The sequence below is a fragment of the Mauremys reevesii genome, linkage group 9 (assembly GCF_016161935.1).
Source record: "Mauremys reevesii isolate NIE-2019 linkage group 9, ASM1616193v1, whole genome shotgun sequence".
NCBI lineage: Eukaryota > Metazoa > Chordata > Testudines > Geoemydidae > Mauremys > Mauremys reevesii.
Genome location: NC_052631.1, coordinates 25,392,109 through 25,415,713, shown reverse-complemented (window position 1 = coordinate 25,415,713; position 23,605 = coordinate 25,392,109). Strand labels below are relative to the sequence as shown.

General features: G+C 41.7%; 1 protein-coding gene across 4 annotated transcripts in view; it reads left to right on the top strand.

Moving 5' to 3' along the window:
* Positions 1-23,117, top strand: part of P2RY1 (purinergic receptor P2Y1) — a 78,281-nt gene extending 55,164 nt beyond the window's left edge. Inside the window, exons 1-3 of one of the 4 annotated variants that reach the window (XM_039489501.1) lie at positions 15,722-15,851; positions 17,128-18,464; positions 21,593-23,117. In XM_039489501.1, coding sequence (XP_039345435.1) covers positions 17,198-18,289 — 1,092 coding nt within the window. In that variant the 5' untranslated portion in view covers positions 15,722-15,851; positions 17,128-17,197 and the 3' untranslated portion in view covers positions 18,290-18,464; positions 21,593-23,117. Of the gene's footprint in view, positions 1-15,508; positions 15,852-17,127; positions 21,360-21,592 lie in introns of those variants that run through there. The other 3 variants (XM_039489502.1, XM_039489500.1, XM_039489498.1) reach the window with 3 other exon arrangements.
* The last annotated feature ends 488 nt before the right edge of the window (positions 23,118-23,605 follow it).

The window sequence follows — 23,605 nt, the reverse complement described above, 5'->3', positions numbered from 1 at the left end:
TTTCAGGAATCTCTGCCCAAAAACAATGCTTGGGTCCCAGAGAGCAACTCTGCCTCAAGAATTGACTCTAATCATAGACAGTCAGTGGGCAAACTCTCCTGCTGCTTACAGATACCCCTTCAAAGATAATTTCCTCTACACAGAACCTTGCTTAATCAAGCTAAAACCACCACAGCATGTAAACCTGTGACTGAATGTTTGCTCCTCTGGTTAGAACTTGGAAGACTATGCATAAGAGTGTCACCTAGTGACTGTGCCATAACAATATAACTTGAGGAAAATAATTTTTCCTGAGATCCTGATGAATCTGAACTAATGCATTCTGGCTCCCCTGCTGCTTCTGCATATGTGACCAAACAACTACAGTGAAGGTAACTTGGTAGTTCGTCACATTCTAAACACCTATTTTCAATGCTTGTGAACTCTTGAACACTTTCTTTGGGGGCTGAACTTTATGACCAAGATCACCCATGACAGAGCTGGGAACTGAATTCAGATCTCCTGAGTCCTAGTCCAGTATATGAATCTCAAATACAACCTTCCTCATTCCTGCAACCCCAGAACTCCCATTGAAGCTAACTGACTGCAGGACCCTTAGGACCCTTTCTTATTATACAATAATTGGATATATTTGATGATAATCAGCATCATTGCCAAAAGATTACTTTTTATATAATAACAAATGGACAGGGTGCTGATGTAATGTCATACCATTAATCTATAATGTAGCTATTTCAGTACAAGTGCATTCTTTGACTCTATCATTGTCAAAGATGTCCTTGGAAAGATTTCTTGATGATCAGATGATATGACAGCAATGCTCTGCAACAAAAAATTGCTTAATGTTTGTTTCTGGTGTTTGTAGCCAAACTTTCAGTGCTGTCCATTTGTACTTAAATGCACCCACAAACTTTAGGCATCCATTATAGGCAAATGACTATTTAAGAGCACATTTAATGATTCCTTCTGGGCAAATGAGACTTACTTTCACTTCACACATGTATTGGAAAATTTTTCAGGTGCATTTAAAGAGTTATGCTGAAGATATTGCTGGAGCTTCTGTCACCCAGTTATAGTCAAATATGGCAACAAGGTCGCCATTAGAATAAACAGAGCAGAGAAACAATATTTGTCTTGAAATAACCTGATCACTTCTAATGACACTACTTTTACCAGAGGTCTCCCGGGCATTGCATTTCACCTGATCTTTAAGTCGCATGTCTCTGTTCCAGCTGACCAGTGTCCTAAAACAACTGGTTTGGGAATGGGCCCTAAAGCCTTTAACAACTATCTTTAGCCTCCTCAAAGATTCAAATTTGGATTTCCTTCTCTCAAAAGCTTCCCAGTGAAAGGCACCTATTCCAGTTACCTTACACTATAGAAAGTTTTATCCCACATACAGAACTGTTAGTTAGAGTTAAATAGTGTGATATGACTAGACTACCCAAATCTTAGCTAATTACAGGGAAATGTATGTTGTGTTAATCCACTGATTAAGAAGGATTAAAATTCTTACATCTTGCTCAGTTTCTAACTGTCCAGTGAGCTTGAGCATCCTTCTTCCAGATTAAGTGTTTCTGCCTGTCTCAGATGGTTCTCTCCCTCCAGCTCCCTGGTCTCTGTTAATAATTCTTCCCCTGGACTTTGTCTTTGTATAAGTGAAAAACCTGTCATTGGCATATGTTGCCTTAACTGGCATGCCTCAGTTATAACACCTATGAGTAAATGCTTTATTCTATTTCCCTTACTATATGATTTAGCAAATACTTTACTGAATTTTGTTGACATGAAAACTTTGCCATTTCCTCCCTATTTGCCTCATTGACTAGTTAAGGAAACTCTAATGTATGTTGGGATTTTGTGGTTCCCAATGAGTCTGATGCTGGGTAGAATCAAGGGGATGTGATGCGATACAATTCAATTCAATTCAACAAGGCTTTATTCAATATGTACAAAAGGAGAGCCCCTGGTACAAAAATCAGGCTGAGTCCCCCCCAGCAAGGAGCCCCTCCCCTTGCTATTTTATAGCACATGACGCTTACATAACAAGTTACATAACATGAACCTCTAACCAATAAGAGTTAACCTTTTCATATATGGGTTTCTTTATCACATGCGCATAGTTCTCCATTTCACATGCTGAGCTCACTCCCCTCCCCCTGGCCTTCTCTAGAATGTCCCTAGGGTGGTGAGCCACAGCATGCTTCCCTGTGCATAAGCACCCTGCAAACCACATTTTATCCAAAATGAACACAAGCATACCCTTCAATGTCAATGCCTCAGTCAAGCCTTCCAAAAGTCATTGTCTCTCTTGGCTGACATCTAAACAAAACCTCTCTGTTGGGAAGTCATTTTGGATTTATAATACCACCTTCTCCTACAGGCAAGATACTCCCTGCTATAGTTTGAAAGTTTCCCTAGATCAAGAATTTTTTGAACCCTTGAAAAGTGGTTATTTTGCAACATTTTATAGTGTTAAGAATTGTTTATCATGTACTTGTACCACATATTTCACCTTGGACAGTAACACAGACCATCTCAACCTACATTCTGATAGTAACTAGCCACCTCAAAACAGCAGTCAACGAGAGCCAAATATTTCTGCTGACATGCATATTATTGGGGGTTAAAACTGTATAATTGTGTTGACATCACACCATTCCTCCACGTTAATAATCATATATGAAACAATGTTGTGTTATGGATGCGCCACATTGTACCATTTTTTTTCTTCCAAAACAGAAGAAACACTTAGGCCTGGTCTACGCTAAGGGGAGGGGGGGGTCGAACTAAGGTACGCGACTTCAGCTACGCAAATAGTGTAGCTGAAGTCGAAGTACCTTAGTTCAGGCTACTCACCCGTCCAGACGCCGCGGGATCGAAGTTCGCGGCTCCAAGGTCGACTCCGCCACCGCCGTTTGCGGTGGTGGAGTTCCGGAGTCGACCGGAGCGTGTGGGGAGTTCGAACTATCGCGTCTTGATTAGACGCGATAGTTCGAACTCCGAGAAGTCGAACTCTCCGCGTCGACCCGCGCGGTAAGTATAGACCTACCCTTTGAGTAGGACGCTGCCAAACTTCCCTAGATCTCCTCCTCTTTCAAGCCTGCAATGAACTGATCACCTTCATGTCTAATTAACCCATGCAGAATTTGTATTAAAGACAGTAAAATATCATATGGGTTCAAGGATTAAAAAAATATATACTGTATACATATTTCTTCTGTTGCCAGCAGTCTTTTGCTTAGATGAGAAAAGGGGTTTTCAATACTTTAGCCTAGTATATTAGGTCGTGTTCTCCTTGATAACTTAAGTTAACAGTTTGTCATCCACAGTAGATTGAGTCATCAACTACAAAGAATATAAATATGACTGTTCAAATCTACAGGAACAATGAGTGCACCCTAGAGAGGTCGGAAAAAAGGCAATGAGAAACAAGAGCTTGAGAAGTAGGATAGAAATCAGTCAAACTTCAAGACAGCCAGACAAGAGCACTTTATAACCACATGCTGATGTTAAAGGTGAGCAGGATGGCATCTCAACTGAGACTCACTTTCAACATGTGACTAATGGAGTGTGTGAAACAGACATGGTAATTATTCTGATCAATTATTCCCTGTGACTCAGAGCAGTAGAGGAGCAATCCCGAACTCTGGAAATTTTGTTAAGCCTTATAGACTGAAGGCAAATTGTCCCAGGCTCTAATATGGTTTACAGCATTTTTGCTTTCTCCCCCCCCCCCCCCGCAGGAAGGAGCCTCCTCCCATCCCCTCCCCCCCCCCCCAAACTGGTGTTCATAGAGGAACAACATGACATTGAATTTTTTTTCCCCACCTCAGTCAAAAGACTGACTTAAGCCAACTAGCTACAAAGGAGGAATATCTGGCATTCTTTTCAAAAGGGCTGTTGAGATTTGGCTCAGTGAAGGCGGAATGTTTTGGATAAAGGGAACCAATCATTCTGGCTTCTAAGAAATAGATAAAAAGGAGTATTAGGCAGCATTTGTAGAAGCCATTCGCACTGATGCTTAATATACATTTTTGAAACATTCAGGGAAAGTATTTGGGAAATATAGCTAGCAAAGATGGTTCCAATAACATCAGTGGGAATTAATATTCTGAAATGTTCAAGACTGATTAAAAGGGTCTTTCTGTTGTCTTTTGGTCAGTCATCTGATGTTAAGGTTTGCTTGGTCAGTGCTCAAGACTAAGGAAATATTTGATGTAATGGCCACGAAAGGAGGCTGGCCTGTTCACTATCTTGTTTGGCTTTCATTTGCCAAATCCGTTTGGCATCATGGTTTTTTCAAAAGCAACTGAACATAGAGGGCTTGACTCAAGAACATGCAACATTTAAGGGCTGCAAGAGTGGCAGCAAACAGGTTGAGTATGTCAGACTCCAGCATTAGGTAAATAGATTAACACCAAAAAAACTTCTGCTTTACATTCAGTTGCTCCATTAGTGGGCATTTTGCCTGAGTTGCACAAGGACCTTCACCATGTAGAATGAACGGCCTTTCAGCACTAGTGAAGGCAACATTGCTTCATTCAGGATCTGATTATGCTCCCATTGATTCTGTTGTACAGGATCAAGTCCTCAATATTCAGCTGGCCTTCTCTTTGCTCTGTGGTGAAGGGGTCTCTTAACTGGAGTTAATCAATTCACGATAAAATCCTAGTGAAGATGGGGGCATCTTACCTAGATAATCAGAATATCCACAGTTATGTTAAATAAGATAAGTAAAGGGGATACAAACCCTCATGCTAAATGATGAAGGTTATTGGAAAAAACTTCCTCTGAGAAAATATTCCACAATTTTCCATTGAGTTTTTTGCACTTTCCTCTGAACATCTAGTGCTGGCCTCCGTTAGACAGCATACTGAACTAGATGGATCCAAGATCTGATCTTATGTGGTACTTTTTGTATATGCTTACAGTAGACCAAATCCTGGCTCCCCATGAAAACCCAAAGTAAGAGGGCTTTCTGTGAGAGGAAAGCCTTTCCTTCCTGTGACGGGTTGGATCACAGAAACCCTCTTGGGGCTGCCAACTGATGTGCCAAGACTATTTCTTCCCCTGCTTTCCCTGCCAGCTTGGGACTCCAGAGCCCTGCCTGGATGTGCCAGACATGCTTGCCGGCCATAAACACAGACTCAGGTCTGAACCATGTCCCACAAACTGCAAGCTTAACTGAAAGCATCTTAAGAAGTGTTCCTGTCTTTAACACTCAAATGCCCAACTCCCAATGAGGTCCAAACCCCAAAGAAATGTTTTACCCTATATAAAGCTTATACATAGCAAACTCATAAATTGGTCACCCTCTGTAACACTGATAGAGAGATATGCACAGCTGTTCCCCCTCACCCCCCCCCCCCGGGATTAATACTTACTCTGGGTTAATTAATAAGTAAAAAGTGATTTTATTAAATACAGAAAGTAGGATTTGAGTGGTTCCAAGTGATAACAGACAGAACAAAGTGAATTACCAAGCAAAATAAAATAAAACATGCAAGTCTATGCCTAATACAGTAAGAAAACTGAATGAAGATAAAACCTCACCCTCAGAGGTGTTCCAGTAAGCTTCCTGTTGGAGACTAGTCTCCTCCTAGTCTGGGTCCAGCAATCACTCACACCCCCTGCAGTTACTGTCTTTCTGTCCCAGTTTCTTTCAGGTAAAGAGGCTATCTCTTGAGCCAGCTGAAGAAAAAATGGAGGGGTTTCCCAAGGGCTTACATAGACTTTCCCTTGTGGGTGGAGACCCCCTCCTCTCTCCTATACAAAGTCCAGCTCCAAGATGGAGTTTGAGTCACATGGACAAGTCACATGTCCATGCATGACTCAGTTTTTACAGGCAGCAGCCATTGTTCACATGGTACCTTGAACGTCCTCAAGTAGACTTCTTATGTGGATTGGAGCCTTCCAAGATCCATTGTCTGTTAAGTGTTTCTTGATTGGGCACTTAACTTGCACATTCTTTCTCAAGAAGCTGACCAAATGCTTTACTAAGGCTACTTAAAAATCAAGCAAGTACACAGCCAATATCCATAACTTTGAATACAAAAATGATACATGCATGCAAATAGGAGGGATAGATTCAGTAGATCATAACCTTTACAGAGATATTTTACATGGCATATGTAGCATAAAACATATTCCAGTTATGTCATATATATATTCATAAGAATATTTCCATAAAGCCTTATGGGGTGCAACATCTTTCTTACAGCGAGTGGGTTGTAATAATGACTGATGAGACTAAAGTCTGTCTTTTTTTTGCCCTGTCTTTCATACTAATATACTTTCAAATCCTAATATACCTTTAATCTCCTTGATAATTGAAAACAAAAGATATGAACTACTGAGATTGTCTAAATCATTCCTTCTGCACACAACCCACACACTCTGCTATAGTTTATCAGTGATTGGACTGCCTGAGAATTTCCATTTGATGTCTAATGTGCTTTTTTTTCTTTGTTAGGGATTTATCATGCAGTTGAATCAATTCAGCTGTGAAAGGCCAGGTGGGAGAAAAACTGCATGTTTTTTCTAATGGAAATGAGTGGTAAAAAATCCTTTGATTTTTTGCGGCCAAAGCATCAAGAAACAAAACTGGAATGAATTCAAACTATAGCAAAGAAAACATTGGATGAGAAGCCTACTCAGCTCTGAATATATAGAATGATTAAGATATATGATAGAGGTGTGGAGAAATGGGTCATAATCTAGCACATTTTATGATCATGCTCTGAAATAGGAAAAAATTATTGACAAAATCCGCAAAATACAGAGTTGCCATCAGCATATGAAATCACAATAGTGCAGCAATCTTTCATAATTAGTCAAGAAGTGACACATCCATTTCTTGCTTAGTTGAATGTAAGGGGCCTCTGGCAGCTGAAGCAGTTTGATTCCAACATGCAAGAAGTCAGCATCCATATACGAGACGTGAATTCCCTGTGTGGTGCAAAGCCCAGCTCTGCAAGGCAACACACAGGGGCTGTTTGCGGGTGCAGCAGGATGGAGCTTGGCTGCTGAATGCAGTAGTGTGCTTATCACCATCACCCTTTGAAGTGGGTGCATTAGGCCAGGAGGGGGTATCCTGTAGCCCATAGGGCTAGCCTGCTTGCTGGTTTGCTATATTATATCATGCCCGATATCATTGATTTGTTTGTTTTATTATATTGGATTTGTAGCTTTGTATTAGAGTATTTTATTATGTTTGGCAATAACACAAGGAACCTATAGGTCCATATCATGTAAGATGAGCTAAAGCAAGTTAGCATACATAGTCAAGTATGTTTGTGACATTTGGTATAGATACATGGGCTAATGGTTACCCTTTAGATTTTGTTTACCTAAGCCTTAACGGTAATCACAAGGTATACCACAAAGAACATGGAAGTAACAAAACCAGTGCAGGCCAGAAATAACACGTTTGAGAATGAGCTAATTGTCATTAATATGTATGAATATATTATCAATATGCCAGCCTATAAAGTGCATCCCAATATTATGAAGATGATTAAATTAGATTTGGACATGGAAGGTTGGGCATATAGTGCTCAGGCCCTCTAAGAGGGGCAAACCACCATAAGGGTATAGCTTAGCTTAGCTTTTCCTAGCTTTTTCCACCTTCAACTCGAGCATTGAGGCCATTGGATTCTTTTGGCATGCCGGAGGCGAGGCTGGTCCTCTGTCTCTTACCATCAGGTTCCCAAGGAAGGGTGTGTGAATGTTAATCTAGGAAGCTTTTATAGAAAATACCACCTGTAACTCCAGAATGGTATTATTTCCTTCTAATTCTGGGGTTTGGAACTTCAATAACTTTTCTGCTTATGTTAATGAGTCTCTAAGGCTGTATTTTTTTCCTCCACGTGAGTGTCCTTGCTGTACATCCCAAGGGTTCTTGCCTGACTCTGTGTAGCCTGATTCTGGGACAAGAACCTTATTATCTTGTGATCAGATCAACTAGAGGGTCTATAACGCATATCAGATACAATAACATTAACCCCTAAAGATCATGCAACAATCCAGTCATGGCTCAAGAGGCCACTGCCACTCTGGTAGTGTTGGGAGGATTGCAAATAATCCGACTGGGTCCCAAGGGGCTGGATAGGCCCCAAAAGCACAATAACCTTAAGAAATGGCTCTTTCTTTTGAAAATGGAAAGCAAGTTTTCTAAATGTATGAATTGCTCTATGGCTCTATCTGAAACTGCTGCTTTGCAAAATATTATAGCCGAATTACAAAATGGAATGACAGTTCAATTTACATGAAACAACATCACCGAATAGCGGACACATAACCAATATACACATTCAAAATCGTAAATGTAGAGAATGAGTAATGATGGCTCTGGGGAGTGAGTTGGAGTAATTCAGGTTATGTTCTTTTCCTACAATCTTTTGTTTTCACTTCTTTGCATGAGCATTTATGGGATCTGTTCCTACATTCTTTACTCAGCCAAAATTCCTGCTGCGTAAATCCAGCCATGAACACTATTACATTTATACAGCTAATACAAATGCATGTACAAGAGAAACTCTTAACTACAACAGGTTGAATTTTTTTCAACTTTCAAAACTTTGTTCATAAACAGAAATTTTGATTAGACAAATAAGATAAAAATTGACACAATTTTCACAATTTGTTTTTCCGTTATTTGACTAGGCTCTATTCCTATCAGCATAGATGACACAAACTCATTATAAATGAATAACAAACCTGATAATATACTTAATTCATAAAACAATACACACACGTTTATCCTGTCAGAGCTTCCTGTCCTAACTCCTGGGAAGATAGAAGTGGTGTTATTGGACTGGGATCATTTTTATCAGATAACTCGCTCCTCTTTTATATCTCCTCTATTTGAGGGAACTCATGTGGAGGTCACTGAATCAAGCTAAATATTGTGGCATCGTTGAGCATGCCCTGTCCATGGAAAGCCATGCACTGGAGCTGGTTTTAGAAATGTGGTTTTCAGCTATGCAATTTGCATAGGTTGTGCCCTTATTTATCTCCAGACATACTGGTGATGGCAACACGTGCCTTAATGATCTCAAGTCTCGATTACTGTAATTTCCTCTTTGCTGGGTTATCGTGAGGCTGAGTCAAATGCGTCGATTGTTCATGGGTTAGAGCAATTGGAATTGTATTCAGCCCACTTTGTGTTATTTGTTTGGCTGCCCATTAAGTCGAGGATTTAGTTTAAATTAGCTTTAATGGTTTATAAATCTGGGGCGGTTCCTATTAAAGAATGTACTCAAGACCTCCTGTTGGAGCCTTCACCTACGGATTTTGCGCTCACTTGGTGCTTAGGGAGTTCTGCCATCACACTTAAAGTTGGTAAGCAATTGAGCTTTTGTTGTTTCCTCACTCCCCCTCAGGCTGCCTCCTGAAATCCAGCTCATTTCATCTGTATCCTGCACTACAGCAGAAGCATCCTCCCTGCCTTGGTCTGCTCCTGTTCAGCACAGCCATATTATGGGTGCCAGCCCAACTCTCAAACTGGGCAGAGACACAAGAGGTGTCAGAAAGAGAAGCAATGACAGACTGTTGTGAGAGACAGGGACAGAGATAGAAGCTGAAGCATAGAAGACTCTTTCCTGTGAAAGAGTGATAGACACAAGTAGTCAGAGTGGAGAACTTGAGCTCAGATTTTGCATTTTGTCTACTCTAACTTTGCTTTTTCATAGTGATTGGGGGAGGGGCCCCAGGTGACTGCAGTAGACTTGCTTCTGGAACACTTGAAAATGAAGATAGTTTTCATATCAGGAACCTCCTGGGGAGACGACTCCTCTGTCTTTCATACATTTGTATGGACCCTGGTATTTGCTCCAACTGAATACTGCTCTGCAGCCTGTGTGTGTGTGTGTGTGTGTGTGTGAGCCACTACACTCAGCTTGTTGACATGGCATTGAATGTGGCCAGTCATATTATTAGAGCCTGCATGAATTATACCCCAACCTCCAGTCTGTGTGTGCTAGTGCCCATAGCTTCATCAGACCTTCAAAGGGATGCCATTACTATTACGTCTCCCTGGAGAGCTGTGACAAATGAAACCAACCTATTGTATCTCCAGCTGACTACTGCCCCATTTTCAGAGAGGAAACAACATGCAGTGCCAATTCAAAGGTCCTCATACTCAGAGGAGCAATCCCACTCCTGTGGACTAGGGTGTGACAACACAGCTGATTTCTCGACACCCCTTTTATTATGGCAGCTTACGCACTCCTGGACAAAAATGCTACTGGCCCTTTATTATGCACAGATGATCAATGCTGCCAGGGAGCTGAAAACTACTTCCTTACAGAGGGGAAGCACTGGGAAAGAGCCTAACACACTAGGTAAATGCAGATGTACATCACTGCACCTGCTTCCTTTTTCACTTGATCACAGATCCTACACCTGGCTCAACAGGCTACCCTCTGGCTCATCCAGAATTGCTACAACAATGCACTGACTTGGCCTGGCTTCTTCCCCACGCTGTGACTATGGGGCAGCATTGCAGACAATAACTCGTGGTGGAAGAGTGCCCAACCTGACATGTGCATGGGGAAGTTTATATGCCTAGCCTGCTTTGGTACAGAGGCTCTCCTCGGGATATGGAATCTGGACATCAAGCTCTGACATCTGCATAAAAAGAGAAGTCAGAATGAAAGGAGTGGGGGGAAAAAGGAGAGACCAAATGGAGAGAAAATGAGGCAAGATAGAAATAGGATAAATTCAGTCATAAGAAAAATGGAAGGATTCCAGGGGCAAGAGAAGTATGTGGGAGCAAGAGAGTGGGAAATCATAAGCCACTACTCATCCTGGAGAGAGAAGGGGAATTGCTCTCAAAGATCCTGGAAGGAGGGGGAAAAGCCTCTCATCTTCCCCTTAAGGTGCATAGTGTAAGAATTAGTCTCCCCCCATCCCCTGAACTGCTCAAAGGGGCCTTCTCCAAGAAGACAACCATAGCTAGAGCCTGTTTGGCCAATGGTCCCTTTATTTAGGATGGAGGATCACAGGGCCTTCTATCCTGATAAGGGTTCAGACTTCTGGATGTTTCTCCAAAGTCCCCATTTTTGGAAACTCTAAATGACTGAGGGCTTGTCTACGCTACTGGGTGTATAGACGCGATTAATTGACCGCCGATTGCTCTAGCATTGACGCGATACTCCACCTCAACGAGAAGCGCAAGGGGAATTGACTGGAGAGCGGCTCACATCAACACACTGTAACGAAGACACTGCGGTAAGTAGATCCAAGTACGTTGACTTCAGCTACATTGTTCATGTAGCTGAAGTTGCATAATTTAAATCGATTTCCCCACACACAGCCCCTGTAGTGCAGACTAGCCCTAAGATAGTTATATCAAGGAATGAATTTAGACATAGTTACCAACAAGGGATTGTATCCTGGAAAGTAGTGATTTTTGAAGAGAACTTTGGAGACGTGGGAGATAACCAATGAAACATGAGCTCCCAGTGCAATAATGTGGCTGAATCACATGATCTAGAGACTATCAAGTGGGAGTGGGGAGGTGCTATAAGCTCTGTATACAGCATTAGTAAGACTATTACTGGAATGCTGTGTCCAGTTCTAGTGCCCACATTTCAAAAAGAATGTTGAAAAATGTGAAGGGTTTCAGAAAAGAGATATAAGAATGATTCAAGATCTGGAAAACCTGCCTTTAAAGTGAGGAACTAAATAGATTGAGCTCCTTTAGTCTATCTGAGAGAAGGGTATGTACCAATCTGATCACGGTCTGTAAGTCCCTATGTGGGGAGAAGATTTCTGATAGTAGAGGGCTCCTTAATCAAGCAGATCAATGCATAAGAAGTCCAAATGGTTGGAAGCTAAAGCTAGACAAATGTACATCAGAATTAAGACCCAAACTTTTTTAACAGTGAGTGCAATTTAACCATTGGCATAACTTACCAAGGGATGTTGTGGACTGTCACTCGGAGTCTTTACAAAAATACTGGACATCTTTCTAAAATATATGTTCTAACTCACCTAGTTAATGGGCTTGATTCAGGAATTACTAGATGAAATTTTTATGGCCTTAAAATCTATAAATCATAGTAAAATGACCTAACATTGACCAGCATACATACAAAATCTTCTAGTTGCAAGAAATCCTACCTGGAGGATTGTTCCCTGAAAAAAGACTTTGAAATGATGGTATCTATGGATTGGCATGGGGACAGATCATGTCCATTAGCAGAAAAATCCAATAGGGGAGGCAGAATTCCACAAATTTAAACCTGCAGCATTTCTGAGGTGTCACGTGTTCGGGGCTAGTGTTGGCGTTCTGTAGAGTGACCAGGTGTATGTATATATGGGGATAGCCCCATCAATACCCTCAAATGTCTTGTAGGTCTGTCTCCATCTGAGTAGAGCAATATCCATCTGTGCTAACTGCCAGCTTCTTCCAGTCCTCCCTGGCAATACAGCAACCCCAGGACCCATTACTCCCTCAGCTTGTGATCATGCCATATCCTCCATAGAGGTGGCAGAAGGTGCAAAGCAGGTTTCCATTGACAGTAATGCTGAATGTTGTCCTTGCACTTTCCTTTTCTGCCTGTCTTGTAGGCTTAGACCATAAGCTCATTGAGGTAGGGGATTGTCTCTTACGGTGTGGTTGGACAATGCCCAGCACAATGGGGCACCAATCTAAGTAGGAATCTCTAAGCGCTCCCATAATACAAATTTTAATATGTCTAACCACGGTCTATGGGAAATTCCACAGTAATTTTTACAGTTAACAAATGGGATGATGCTGTGAAAAGAAGCCACTTGTGTTTTGGGGGAAGCAGAGCCTAATACCTTAATCATCTCTAATAAAGTCATATTAAAGATTAATTTGGTGCATAGAATCTCAAACACTCATTGTTTATAAATAGTAGCTTCCATGTTTTCTTAAGGAATATTACTACATACACTTCTTTCTTCCTCTTACATACTTGGGATGAACTCATGGCCCTATTGAAGTCAATGGAGTTTTGTGACTGGCTTCAGTGGGGTCAGGATTTGAGCCTCACATCCCTCTCATCACCTCTAACTATGAGCAGAAAGGATGATTGTTCTACATGAATTTCTTTATATTGTTACTGATACACTGTTAGTAATTGTAGTTCCAGTATATGTACTTCAATTCCATTATATTTAGGTTTTTTAAATTTATCATTAAATAAAATGTTGGTGTATTTCAGTCTTCAAGACTATTCATTACACTGGCAGTTTGTCAGTGATGCAGGCTCAGAGCATAGCTGAAGCCCTGTAAGCACTTACAGTACTTCAGTTATGGGTAAGAATTTTTAAAACATTTTCTTTTAATTGGTGGTTATGGGACACTGAGTTAATGCACAGTTAAGGCCTTTCACCTTTAGAATTCAGAACTTAAAACACTGCTTAGGTAACACATGACAATGGATTTTAGTTCTCACAGTATATTTGCTGATATTACTAAACTACAATGGTTTGGTATGATTCACAGTTTGCTCTAGACTGGAAAAGAGGGAAATTGCTGTCAGGCATGACGTCTGTTTTGGTCGATGTGTGTAGGAAGGCTTGCACGGCACCTACCTAACTAAACTATAACTGACTCTAACCACTAAAATGCTGTGTAAATTTACAGTGCTAGATAGATTGATATTTATTACAAAACATTTATCACTAATGTGACTAATGACATCACTAATAGTAAAACAATAAATAGGCAATTTTAAAAGACTTTTAGCATGCTAATAGTATTGCATTGTTTTCCCCCTAAAGCAACAATCCAAGTCTTTATTCAACTACAAGACTGAACAGTTTATTTTATCCTCTTATGAAAGCAGTAATCTCATTCCTAAACCAGCATCGTGGGTAGGTTCTCTTGTGGGAACACTGTGGTTATGAGATTTTTGCTAACATTTTAAATGAGAGGACACCAATGAACAATTTTGTAAGATGAGACTATACTTTTATGGTACATACTATTCAGATGTTCCCTTATTTGGGATAAAATGGAGGGGGGGGAAGCTTTAAAGTAGTAAGTCTGTAGCTACTGAAATGTTGCAAAAGAGAAACCAAAATAATAATAATAATAAAAAACCAAACAACCCACCAAAATGTATAGAAAGCAAAAGGTTCTATCATTCAGAAACAAAACATTGCTTAAACTATATTTTTGTGTAACTTACTCTCAGAAGTGATCAATTTAAAATTCCTCTCTGCATTCATTTGTGTATTCTTGGAGATAGAGCATTTGGATGGTTTCCCTACTAAGCTTTCAATAAATTAGTTATGTAATTTGGAGAGACTTTCACGTTTGAAAATTGTATACATAAATAATGCAAGAAATAGTAATAGTGCTAAACTATGGCTGTATTTCAAGTTAGCAGCGATGTGATTGTAGTATGTATCACATCACACAGTTTACTAACACAGGAGCAAGAAACCAGATGGCTGAAACCAGTTCATTCTGTTTTGTTAAGGAAACACAATAATAACATTCTGACCTAGAAAATACACGTTACTTTACTTTTCCAAAGTAAAGTAAGTGCTTGGTGCACAAAGTTAAACTAGAGACCAACATACCATTTATTTCTAGGACTGCTGATACTGTGTTTTGTTTACAGTCGGTACCTGTAAATTATTTTTTCTAGGCATTTCCATCGTAGACTAATACTTCAAAAGTTTCACTAAAGACAAAAATTACAAATCTTTTAAGATGAATAAAGAGACTTTTAGAAGTCTCCGGGTCTTAGAAGAATCACACATCTGGTCAGAATGAATCTGAATCTTTCCCCGACTGTCAAACAACTAAGGCATGAACAGAGTGAAATCCAAAGGACAAAAAAAAAAAAAAAAAAAGCCCCATTTGTTTAACAGGGAGCCGTTGTCTGCATATGTTCTCTTTACATCTGCCTCCTGAAAGGGGGTGTTTTGTTCCCACTTCTCCGAGTAGTTCTGTGCCTATGGGTATGTAAATGAGCGTTAGTGTGTGTGAATGGGTGTCAGTGCTCTATCTGTCAGTGCCTCTGAGAGGGTTATCGTACATCAGTGTGTGAGTCTGGCTATGGTTGAAGTTATGCATGTGTGTAATCGCGTTAAATAGAGCTGTAATAAAATGACATGTTCATGCCAAAAATGCGGTTTACTATTAACGTAGATGCTAGTAAAGAGAGGTGTGTGTGTGTGTGAGAGACTATCTCTGTAAAGGTGACTGCGCAGGGTTTCCGTCTATGTGCAGCTCTGTATCTGTAGGGATGGCTGCTGTTTGTAGCAGAACAACTCTGTCGGTGTCAGGAACTTGGTTGGTGCGCTCCCTTCCCACTTCGGAAAGCTACAGCCAGCTGGTCAAGGAAACTACCCATAACTGCTGGGTCCTTCCCTGCTCTCTCTAGTCTCTCCCCCCTCGCACCCCCCAACAGCGCTCTGGGTGGCAGCAGGGAGGGTACGTGGGGCTGAGCTAACACGCGCCCGTGAGAAAGCAGCTTCTCCCGGAGCCGCTGCTGCGTGCTGCGCTCCGTCCCGTTCCCGGGCTTGGAGCGGAGGGGGGCCGGCGCGGAGCCGGCGATTGGGCTGGGGCTGAGTGGGTGGCGGCCACTCCCGCCTCTGCCGCCGCCTAAGGAGGCTGAACTCTGCTCCTCAGCCCGCTCCCGCCTCCCGCTCCCTCCGCCCTCGCCTAGTGCCGAGCAGCGCCGCGGCGAGTCTTCAAGGTGGCACGGCGGGGACCTGCGCTCCCAGGCGGCGCGGGGAGGGAGAGGCACATGCCGCCCCCCGGGCGCCCCTTCTCCTGCCTTCCGGAGCGGCCGAGCGGGCGGCGGCAGGGCGGGGGCCGGATCCCCGAGGCGCGGACCCGCTGAGCTGCCGGGAAGGTAGGGTCGCCCAGGGAGCGCGGCGGTGCCCGGGGCGGGGAGCGACCCGGCCGCTCGGGGCAAGTTGGCCGCTGCTTCGCCCTGCCCCGGCGCGCTCACGCGGGGCGGCACCGCCAGCGCCCACAAGTTTGGCGCGGCTGCCCCGAGCCCGCCCCGGCTTCCCTCGTGCGCCGAGACGGGAGCGGGACTCTGCGTCCTCCCCGCGGAGGGAGAAGGAGCCGGGGGTAGCCGGGCGGCCAGGGCAGGTGGTGGGAGCTGCGGGGTAGGGGGTCGCTTAAAGGGGTCCTGGAGGGGGGAGTTTGGGGGTAGCCCGAAGCCTGAGGTGGATGGAAGAGCGGAAGCTCCGCGAGATGGCCTGGGGGAGCGGAGTCCCGGGAGGGGGCTCTAGGCTCACCCCAAGGGGGCAATATAAATCACTGCTTTGGGCGGGAACCTGGAGCAGCCTCCCTCTTCCGCCACTGCCCCCTTTAGCCTCCCCTAGGCTGCCCTTCTCTTCCCCCCATTAGCCTCCTTCAGCTTGTCCCCGTTTGGCCCATTCTCTCCCTCTTCTATTGAGCCCCGTTCCCTTCTCTGACACCCTTTCCGCCTTTGCCACAGTCAGCCCCGCTTCTGCTGGTTCCTAATCCGTCCCTTGTGTCTCCCACCCCCTTTCCCTACTTTGGCTCCTGCCTGCTTCATTTCCCTCTTTCAGTTCCTGTCCCTTTCTACTCCCAATGCAGTCTGTACTCCCACTCCATCATCTCCCCATCAACACTGACAGCCCCTGATGCCTGTCCTTGGGGCACTGGTGCAGCTGCCACTTCCTCCTTACCCTCACTGTTTCCTCTTTGCTCATGCCAGATTCATGTCAGCTGGAGTCTAGCAAGGGGAGTAACAAGGGAGGGAGAGGAGAGTTGGCCTGGCTCCCTGAAGACCCCCCTGTTGTGCTGTAGCTCCTGGTGGCAGGGAGGAGGAGAAGGATCTGTAGCAGGACCCTGTTGACTCCCAGCAGCCCACCTGGATGTGTTAAATTCCATCAGGGATGCTGGCAGTCTTCACTGGGGGTGAGGGAGGGTGCCTGTGTCATGTCCAAGTGTGACACTTGGCAGGTTTAAATATTTAATAGAAAAAGTTCATGCCCTGTGCTGACTTAAACTGAAGGGAGAAAAATAATTGAATGATTGATGCATAAAATTGAACAAGTGTACATGGATTCTTCATCTGACAATGTTTGAATAAAAGCAACAACAAAAAATTCTAGGTTCCAACTGGGTCTTTCTTTGCCTTTTTGTTTTAGATGCTTTCTTGTCCCCCCAGAGACAGTTGCTGCTTTACCCCCAGACCTGTCTGACTTTAGTGGAGAGATCATGACTGAAGTCCTCTTTTCAGCTGTTTTGAATGGGACTGAAACCAACATTCTGTCAAACACTGGCTGGACTCTAGGAAATGCCACTACCAAATGTTCCCTAACAAAAACCGGCTTCCAGTTCTATTACCTGCCCACTGTCTACATTCTAGTCTTTATCTCTGGATTCCTGGGCAATAGTGTGGCGATCTGGATGTTTGTCTTCCACATGAGGCCTTGGAGTGGCATCTCAGTTTACATGTTTAATCTGGCATTAGCTGATTTCTTGTATGTCTTGACACTCCCTGCCCTCATCTTTTATTACTTCAATAAAACTGACTGGATCTTTGGAGATATCATGTGCAAACTGCAACGGTTCATCTTCCATGTGAACCTGTATGGCAGCATTTTGTTTCTGACTTGCATCAGTGTGCACAGATACACAGGGGTAGTGTATCCTTTGAAATCACTTGGGAGGCTGAAGAAAAAGAATGCTGTTTACATCAGTACCTTTGTTTGGATCATTGTTGTAGCTGGGATTTCTCCTATATTGTTCTACTCTGGAACTGGGCTAAGGAAAAATAAAACCATTACCTGTTATGATACTACAACTGATGATTATCTGAGAAGTTACTTCATTTACAGCATGTGTACCACTGTGTTTATATTCTGCATCCCATTCATATTGATTCTTGGTTGTTACGGACTAATAGTGAAAGCTTTGATTTACAAGGATTTGGACAATTCTCCTCTTAGGAGAAAATCAATTTACCTGGTTATTATTGTGTTGATGGTCTTTGCCGTGTCTTATCTTCCCTTTCATGTGATGAAGACATTGAATCTAAGAGCCAGACTGGATTTTCAGACTCCACAAATGTGTGCCTTCAATGACAAAGTATATGCTACTTACCAAGTGACAAGGGGGTTAGCTAGTCTCAACAGCTGTGTAGATCCTATTCTGTATTTTTTGGCAGGTGATACCTTTCGAAGTAGACTTTCAAGGGCAACCAGAAAAGTGTCTAGAAGAAGTGAGCTCAATGTGCAATCAAAAAGCGAGGAAGTGACTCTCAATATTTTAGCAGAATATAAAGTGAATGGAGACACGAGTATGTGAATGGAAAAGATTTGCAAGCAGTTGCAAAAAACAAAACAAAACTTTCCGTTTTTAACACACTTAGATGCTCTAGTGCCATGACTGTTTGGGGAAAATCTACTGAACTGGCCAGCAAGCTTGCTCTTTTTGTGTTGGGGGTGTCTCATTTTGTGAATTTAAGGAGAACTTAAGCAAAGTAAGTGTAAAAAAAATTTAATCTTAATGGGGGGGAAAATGCATCAGATTTCTGTTTTTACCTTTTTTTAAAAAAAAATGCTCACAATAGTATATCTTCCTGATTGGTGTCAAATAAAATAAGACAAAACAAATCCCATAGAGGAAAAAATAGTTTCAAATGTGCTGTTGTTATTAATTCTTTTCTCTCCATTAATAATAACAGATTTTAAAAAAATTAAATATCCAAGAAAAATAAACTTCTTTTCTGGGCCTCTGTCCATACTTCCATCCATAGCCTCTTCTTTTACACTTACACTGTAAAAAATTGTTTACATTAAGATCATGATGCAGCAATCTTGAACATTATCTTGTGATTTCTGTATCTTCTACTTTTGGAGCAAATGATAATATTTTGGTAGCTCAGTGGTGCCCTTTCTGGTTCTATCTTTTCTGAAGACTTGATTCCTATAAGGATAAGTTCCAGGCCCATGTGTATTATGACCCTCACAAATTATTGTGATTGTACGTGAAAACTAAGGGTGAAATTTTGGCAATGTTGAAGTCAATGCTATTGATTTTAGAGGGGCCAGAATTTCACCCGGATGTTTGCACAGAGACTGTCTATTTTGCTTTTTGTGCAAGCAGCTACCTATGCACGCACAATCGCAGTACATTTTGAGTGTAGATATCACCTACAAATCTGAGTACAAAAATTGGCACTGTATATCTAAATAGCCAATATTTTAGTCGTTGCTGAAGTAAAACACTCATTGTCTTCAGTGGAAAGAACCAAATAATGGACCTGAATAAGGACTGCAGGAATGGGCTCTGCTTGGGCAAATGGCAGGACCAAATTTATAGATTTGGAAGAGGCTTGCTCTTTAGAGTTACAAATTTTGGCCAATACTTCACTGCTGCTCTGACACTCAGCATCTGATGCTGGAAGTTTGTGTGAATTCTCTTATGGGTAACAAACTCTATTATTGAAAACACTTCAATTTTTATCCACATAATTCAAATATCTCTGGCTTTTATCTTAACCTTCATTTGGTACAAGCATTTTTCACTTTCTTATCTTGTGTGATAACACAAGTTGTTTCCCAGGCAAATTCTTATCAAAATGGGTTAAAGAACAATATTTGTTGGAATCAGAAAAAAAAAAAAAGATAAACTTCATTTTTTTTTTACTGTGAATAAAGAATTACTGTATCAACAAAATGTTGCAATACACTGCCAATAATTTCATGCTGGGGAGTGGATACCTTCATAATTTGTCTCACGCAAATGTGTAAAATGGTCACCTAAAATTGGGCAGAATAATACATTGTGTAATGCATCAGTCAGTGAGGAGTTGAGCACAGACAGAATCTGTGGGGAACAGAACCTTATTTATTTCACATAGATATTGTTTGAAATGTGTCTGAAAGTATTATTGAATCTGGTGCACAAAATGGTGTGATATGTAATCAGTAAATGGTTTTAACAAATCCTCAGCTCCCACAAACTTTATACTAGGAATAAAAATAAACTATTTCTATCTTGCTTATTAATTTCCAAGGACTGACTACATGCAGAAAATGAATAGCTCTAGATATCTCTTGACTAAATTGTTAAGCAGCTTACATTCAGAAATATAAAACTACTTAACCTGCAAAAACTATTTATTTAACTTATTTATTGGAAGACTAAGTACAAATGTGAAGTGTTGTTTAATAACATTTTAAATGATTCTGTTTTTCATATTTTCATAATTGAGCATTAATGGAAAAAATTGAATGGCATGGTTGAATTGTTGTAATTGTACTCTAATGGAACATCTTTTATAATAAACTCTCAGATCCAGCGCTGCAAGACATTTTGGACTACCATTTGCTGTTGATGTGCAGTCTACACCTAAATTAAGCTACTGTTTAGCAAGCATAATATTTTACAGTAATGCTAAAAATCTCATTTAATCCTATAAATCCAAGAAAATGTAGAGCAAATGCAAAAAATCAAGGCTAATGTTCCTCTTTGTGACAAAACTTTTGTTGAATGTACAGACCTTGGTTCTCATTTATAAGGCCAAGTCTACCTTAGAGACCTTACAGTGGCACAGCTATGCCGCTGTAGCTGAGCTGCTGTAAGGTCTCCTGTGTAGCTACTCTATGCCAGTGGGAGAGAGCTCTCCCACCGACATAGCTCTGTCCACACAGGCACTTTTGTCTGTGAAACTTATCCATTTTCACACCCCTGACTGACAAAAAATGTGCTGACAAAAGTGTTAGTGGAGACAAAGCCTAAGGCTCCTTTATGCTGCCAGGGAATGAGAATCAGCCCCACAGTACATGGTGTGTAACTGGTGTGCTTGGCAGATGAATTAAGGATAGTGTCAGAATGGATTTACAGATTGTTCAATGAATGGATTTTTATGGGTTTAAAATCATGTTATTTTCACAGTTTTGTGGTCTTTCTTTTTTCCTTCAATTAGGGAATAAAATGTTGCACTAATTAGGAACTTTTTGAAGCATGAAACACACATACTCAATAGAGAGTCAATTCTCAGATTCAGATAAGTCTGTATTTAGATACTTTAAAAATATATATAATCAACCCACTTTTATTTTTTTAAATGTGTATCAAAACTATGCTAAACCATATTGGCTATTCATTAATGTATATTAGACCTTAAAAATCAAGAGCAGCAACAAAATTTTAGGGATACAATTGTAAGACATAGGTACAGCTCATAATGAGGGGCAGGGAGGATCTGCACAACTCCATGGGAAATTCAAAGGCAGTATTTACCCTCCTTAAGTGGCAGAATGCCCACCGCTCTGCTCCTTTGTGGGGTACACCATTCTCCCTACAGCACACTGGTTTCCAAACATGGACTGTTTCTGTGCCTTCCACACAACAGTGGAAAGTTAATTTTGAATCATCTTGCCTGCATATACTCACTTAAGAGACCAGCCCAATACCTCACTATTGTCCATCGTGGTAATATTGTATGTAATCAGGATTATTTTTTAAAGGTGACTTGCAGAGGCAAGGCACCTCATTCCAGTAACTTTAGCTCAGTTATGCCCTGGAAGTTTCCATGGTGCAGTTAGGAGGGGCATTAAGTACATTTTTATCTTAAAACTTATTCTATTTTCCTTCTTTCAGGTCCTGTGACATTCAGAACTACCAACAACCAGTACCTCCATCCTATTCTGATGTGAGTCCCTGACATGCACCATTCTGAGATGACACAACTACCACAACCACCACTGAGTTCAGCGGGAACATGGAGCTGGTCCACAGAATCTCACGTTAAGTCCCCACTTTTTTTTTTTTTTTAACATTACTATATTTGGCACACGTTCTGCGCCTCAGAGTAGATAGAGCTACTACAAAATCATGGCACAGGATAACAAGAGTGACTCTAACTCAGTGCTCCAGCATGACTACTTTGTACCTGCAACATCACAGCATGGTGTGTGTTGGGTAATCACATCCGAGGAGGATCTGGGCTGGATGTCATGGGACCAGAAATAAATTGTTTTCTTGCTCAGTGTTGCATAGCTCCTGGGGGAATTTGCCAAATATATTGGTAAACACTACTGCCATTTGGGACGTAATCTTATTAAAATAAATTTAATAGTAGTGAAAGGTAACCAGCCTGACAGGCCTTGAGACCAAAGGACCCCCTTCCAGCTATTCACAGCACTGGCATCAGCAGAGAAAATCCCCTAAACTGCCTCTCACCACATCTCTCATGCTGACCCTAGTGGAACCACTTCTAGGTATGTGAGGCGAATACAGTTTTCATTTCCATTCAGACCTTTGCTGACGCTGCTGAGAATGATGCCATTTAGTGACAATGGTAATTGTGGGCTTTGTAGTCCTGTTTACTAGGACCTGGACTCAGGCAATCACCTCCTTACACAAAGTATTCCTGACAGTACTGACTTAACTCTTTAGTGTGATGGGCTGGACTTGAACCTTGAGCCAGCTATTTTCTCTTGGCATCTTTGCTGGTAGTCTTCTAAATATATATTTATTTATTTATTTAGAGATCCATAAAAGCTCTTGATAAACACTTTTTATTTTTTAAAAAAATTACCTTTTAAAGAAATGAATATTTGACCTAAACAGAGCTACAATGATCTATACAGAAACAAATGACTGTTCATGGTATATTTGCATTTTGTAGCTCCATAGGGTCAAAGTTGCCTCATTTATGCCCATGTGCTCCCAGGAGGGATAATGTCTAATACAAAATGAAGCAACTGTAATCTAGTTACTGTATGTGGGCTGTGGGCACTTTAGAAACTTCAATAGCTTGATATCTTGGGTATTTAAATTTGTTGTTTTTAAACTATCAGGTTTAAGTCCAGTTTATGCATTAGTAGCCTAATGAAAATTTAATTTTAAAGACACCAAGTGCCAAATTTTGCCACTGGATGCACATGAGTAACGCCCATTGAATTTAGGGATAGCTTCCCATGTGCATTTGAGGACAGAATTTGGGATTGAGTTATTATTTTATAGAACCATATAATAAGAATGTTGTTATAGCTCAGTGAGTTGAGCATTAGCCTGCTAAACCCAGAGTTGTAAGCTCAATCCTTGAGGGGGCCATTTAGGGATCTGGGGCAAAAAAAAATAATAAAAACTGTTAGGGATAATAGTTGGTCCTGTTAGTGAAGGCAGGGGACTGGACTCCCATGACCTTTTGAGGTCCCTTCCAGTTTTATGAGATAGGTATATCTCCATATATTAATATTTTATCTATTAATAAGGGTCGCATTACACTATTGCAACATTAAACCCATGGTAGGGATTTTCCTGTAGCCAAGATGCCACTGAATCCTTCCCTCATGAGGAAAAATGGGGGAACAGTGGAGGCAGGGGACCCAGGACCTGTACACCACAGCTCTGCCAAGGGCCAGCACTCCTCCCATCTGGCAGCGTGGGTTCTTAAGGAGAAGTGGGTTTGCTACTGGTCATTCCAGCTGAGCTTGTGCTATTTTTCCCCCTCTGTGGAGAAGATACAGTGCAGACCACAGGGTGGAGAATTAACCCCTGCTCCTTTTGTCCACTGCATTTCCACTGGATTCTGAGAGGCACATGCTATGCAAAGTGGCTGTTCCTTTTATTCACTCACCACCTATCCCCAAAAGTGAGTGGAGTTCC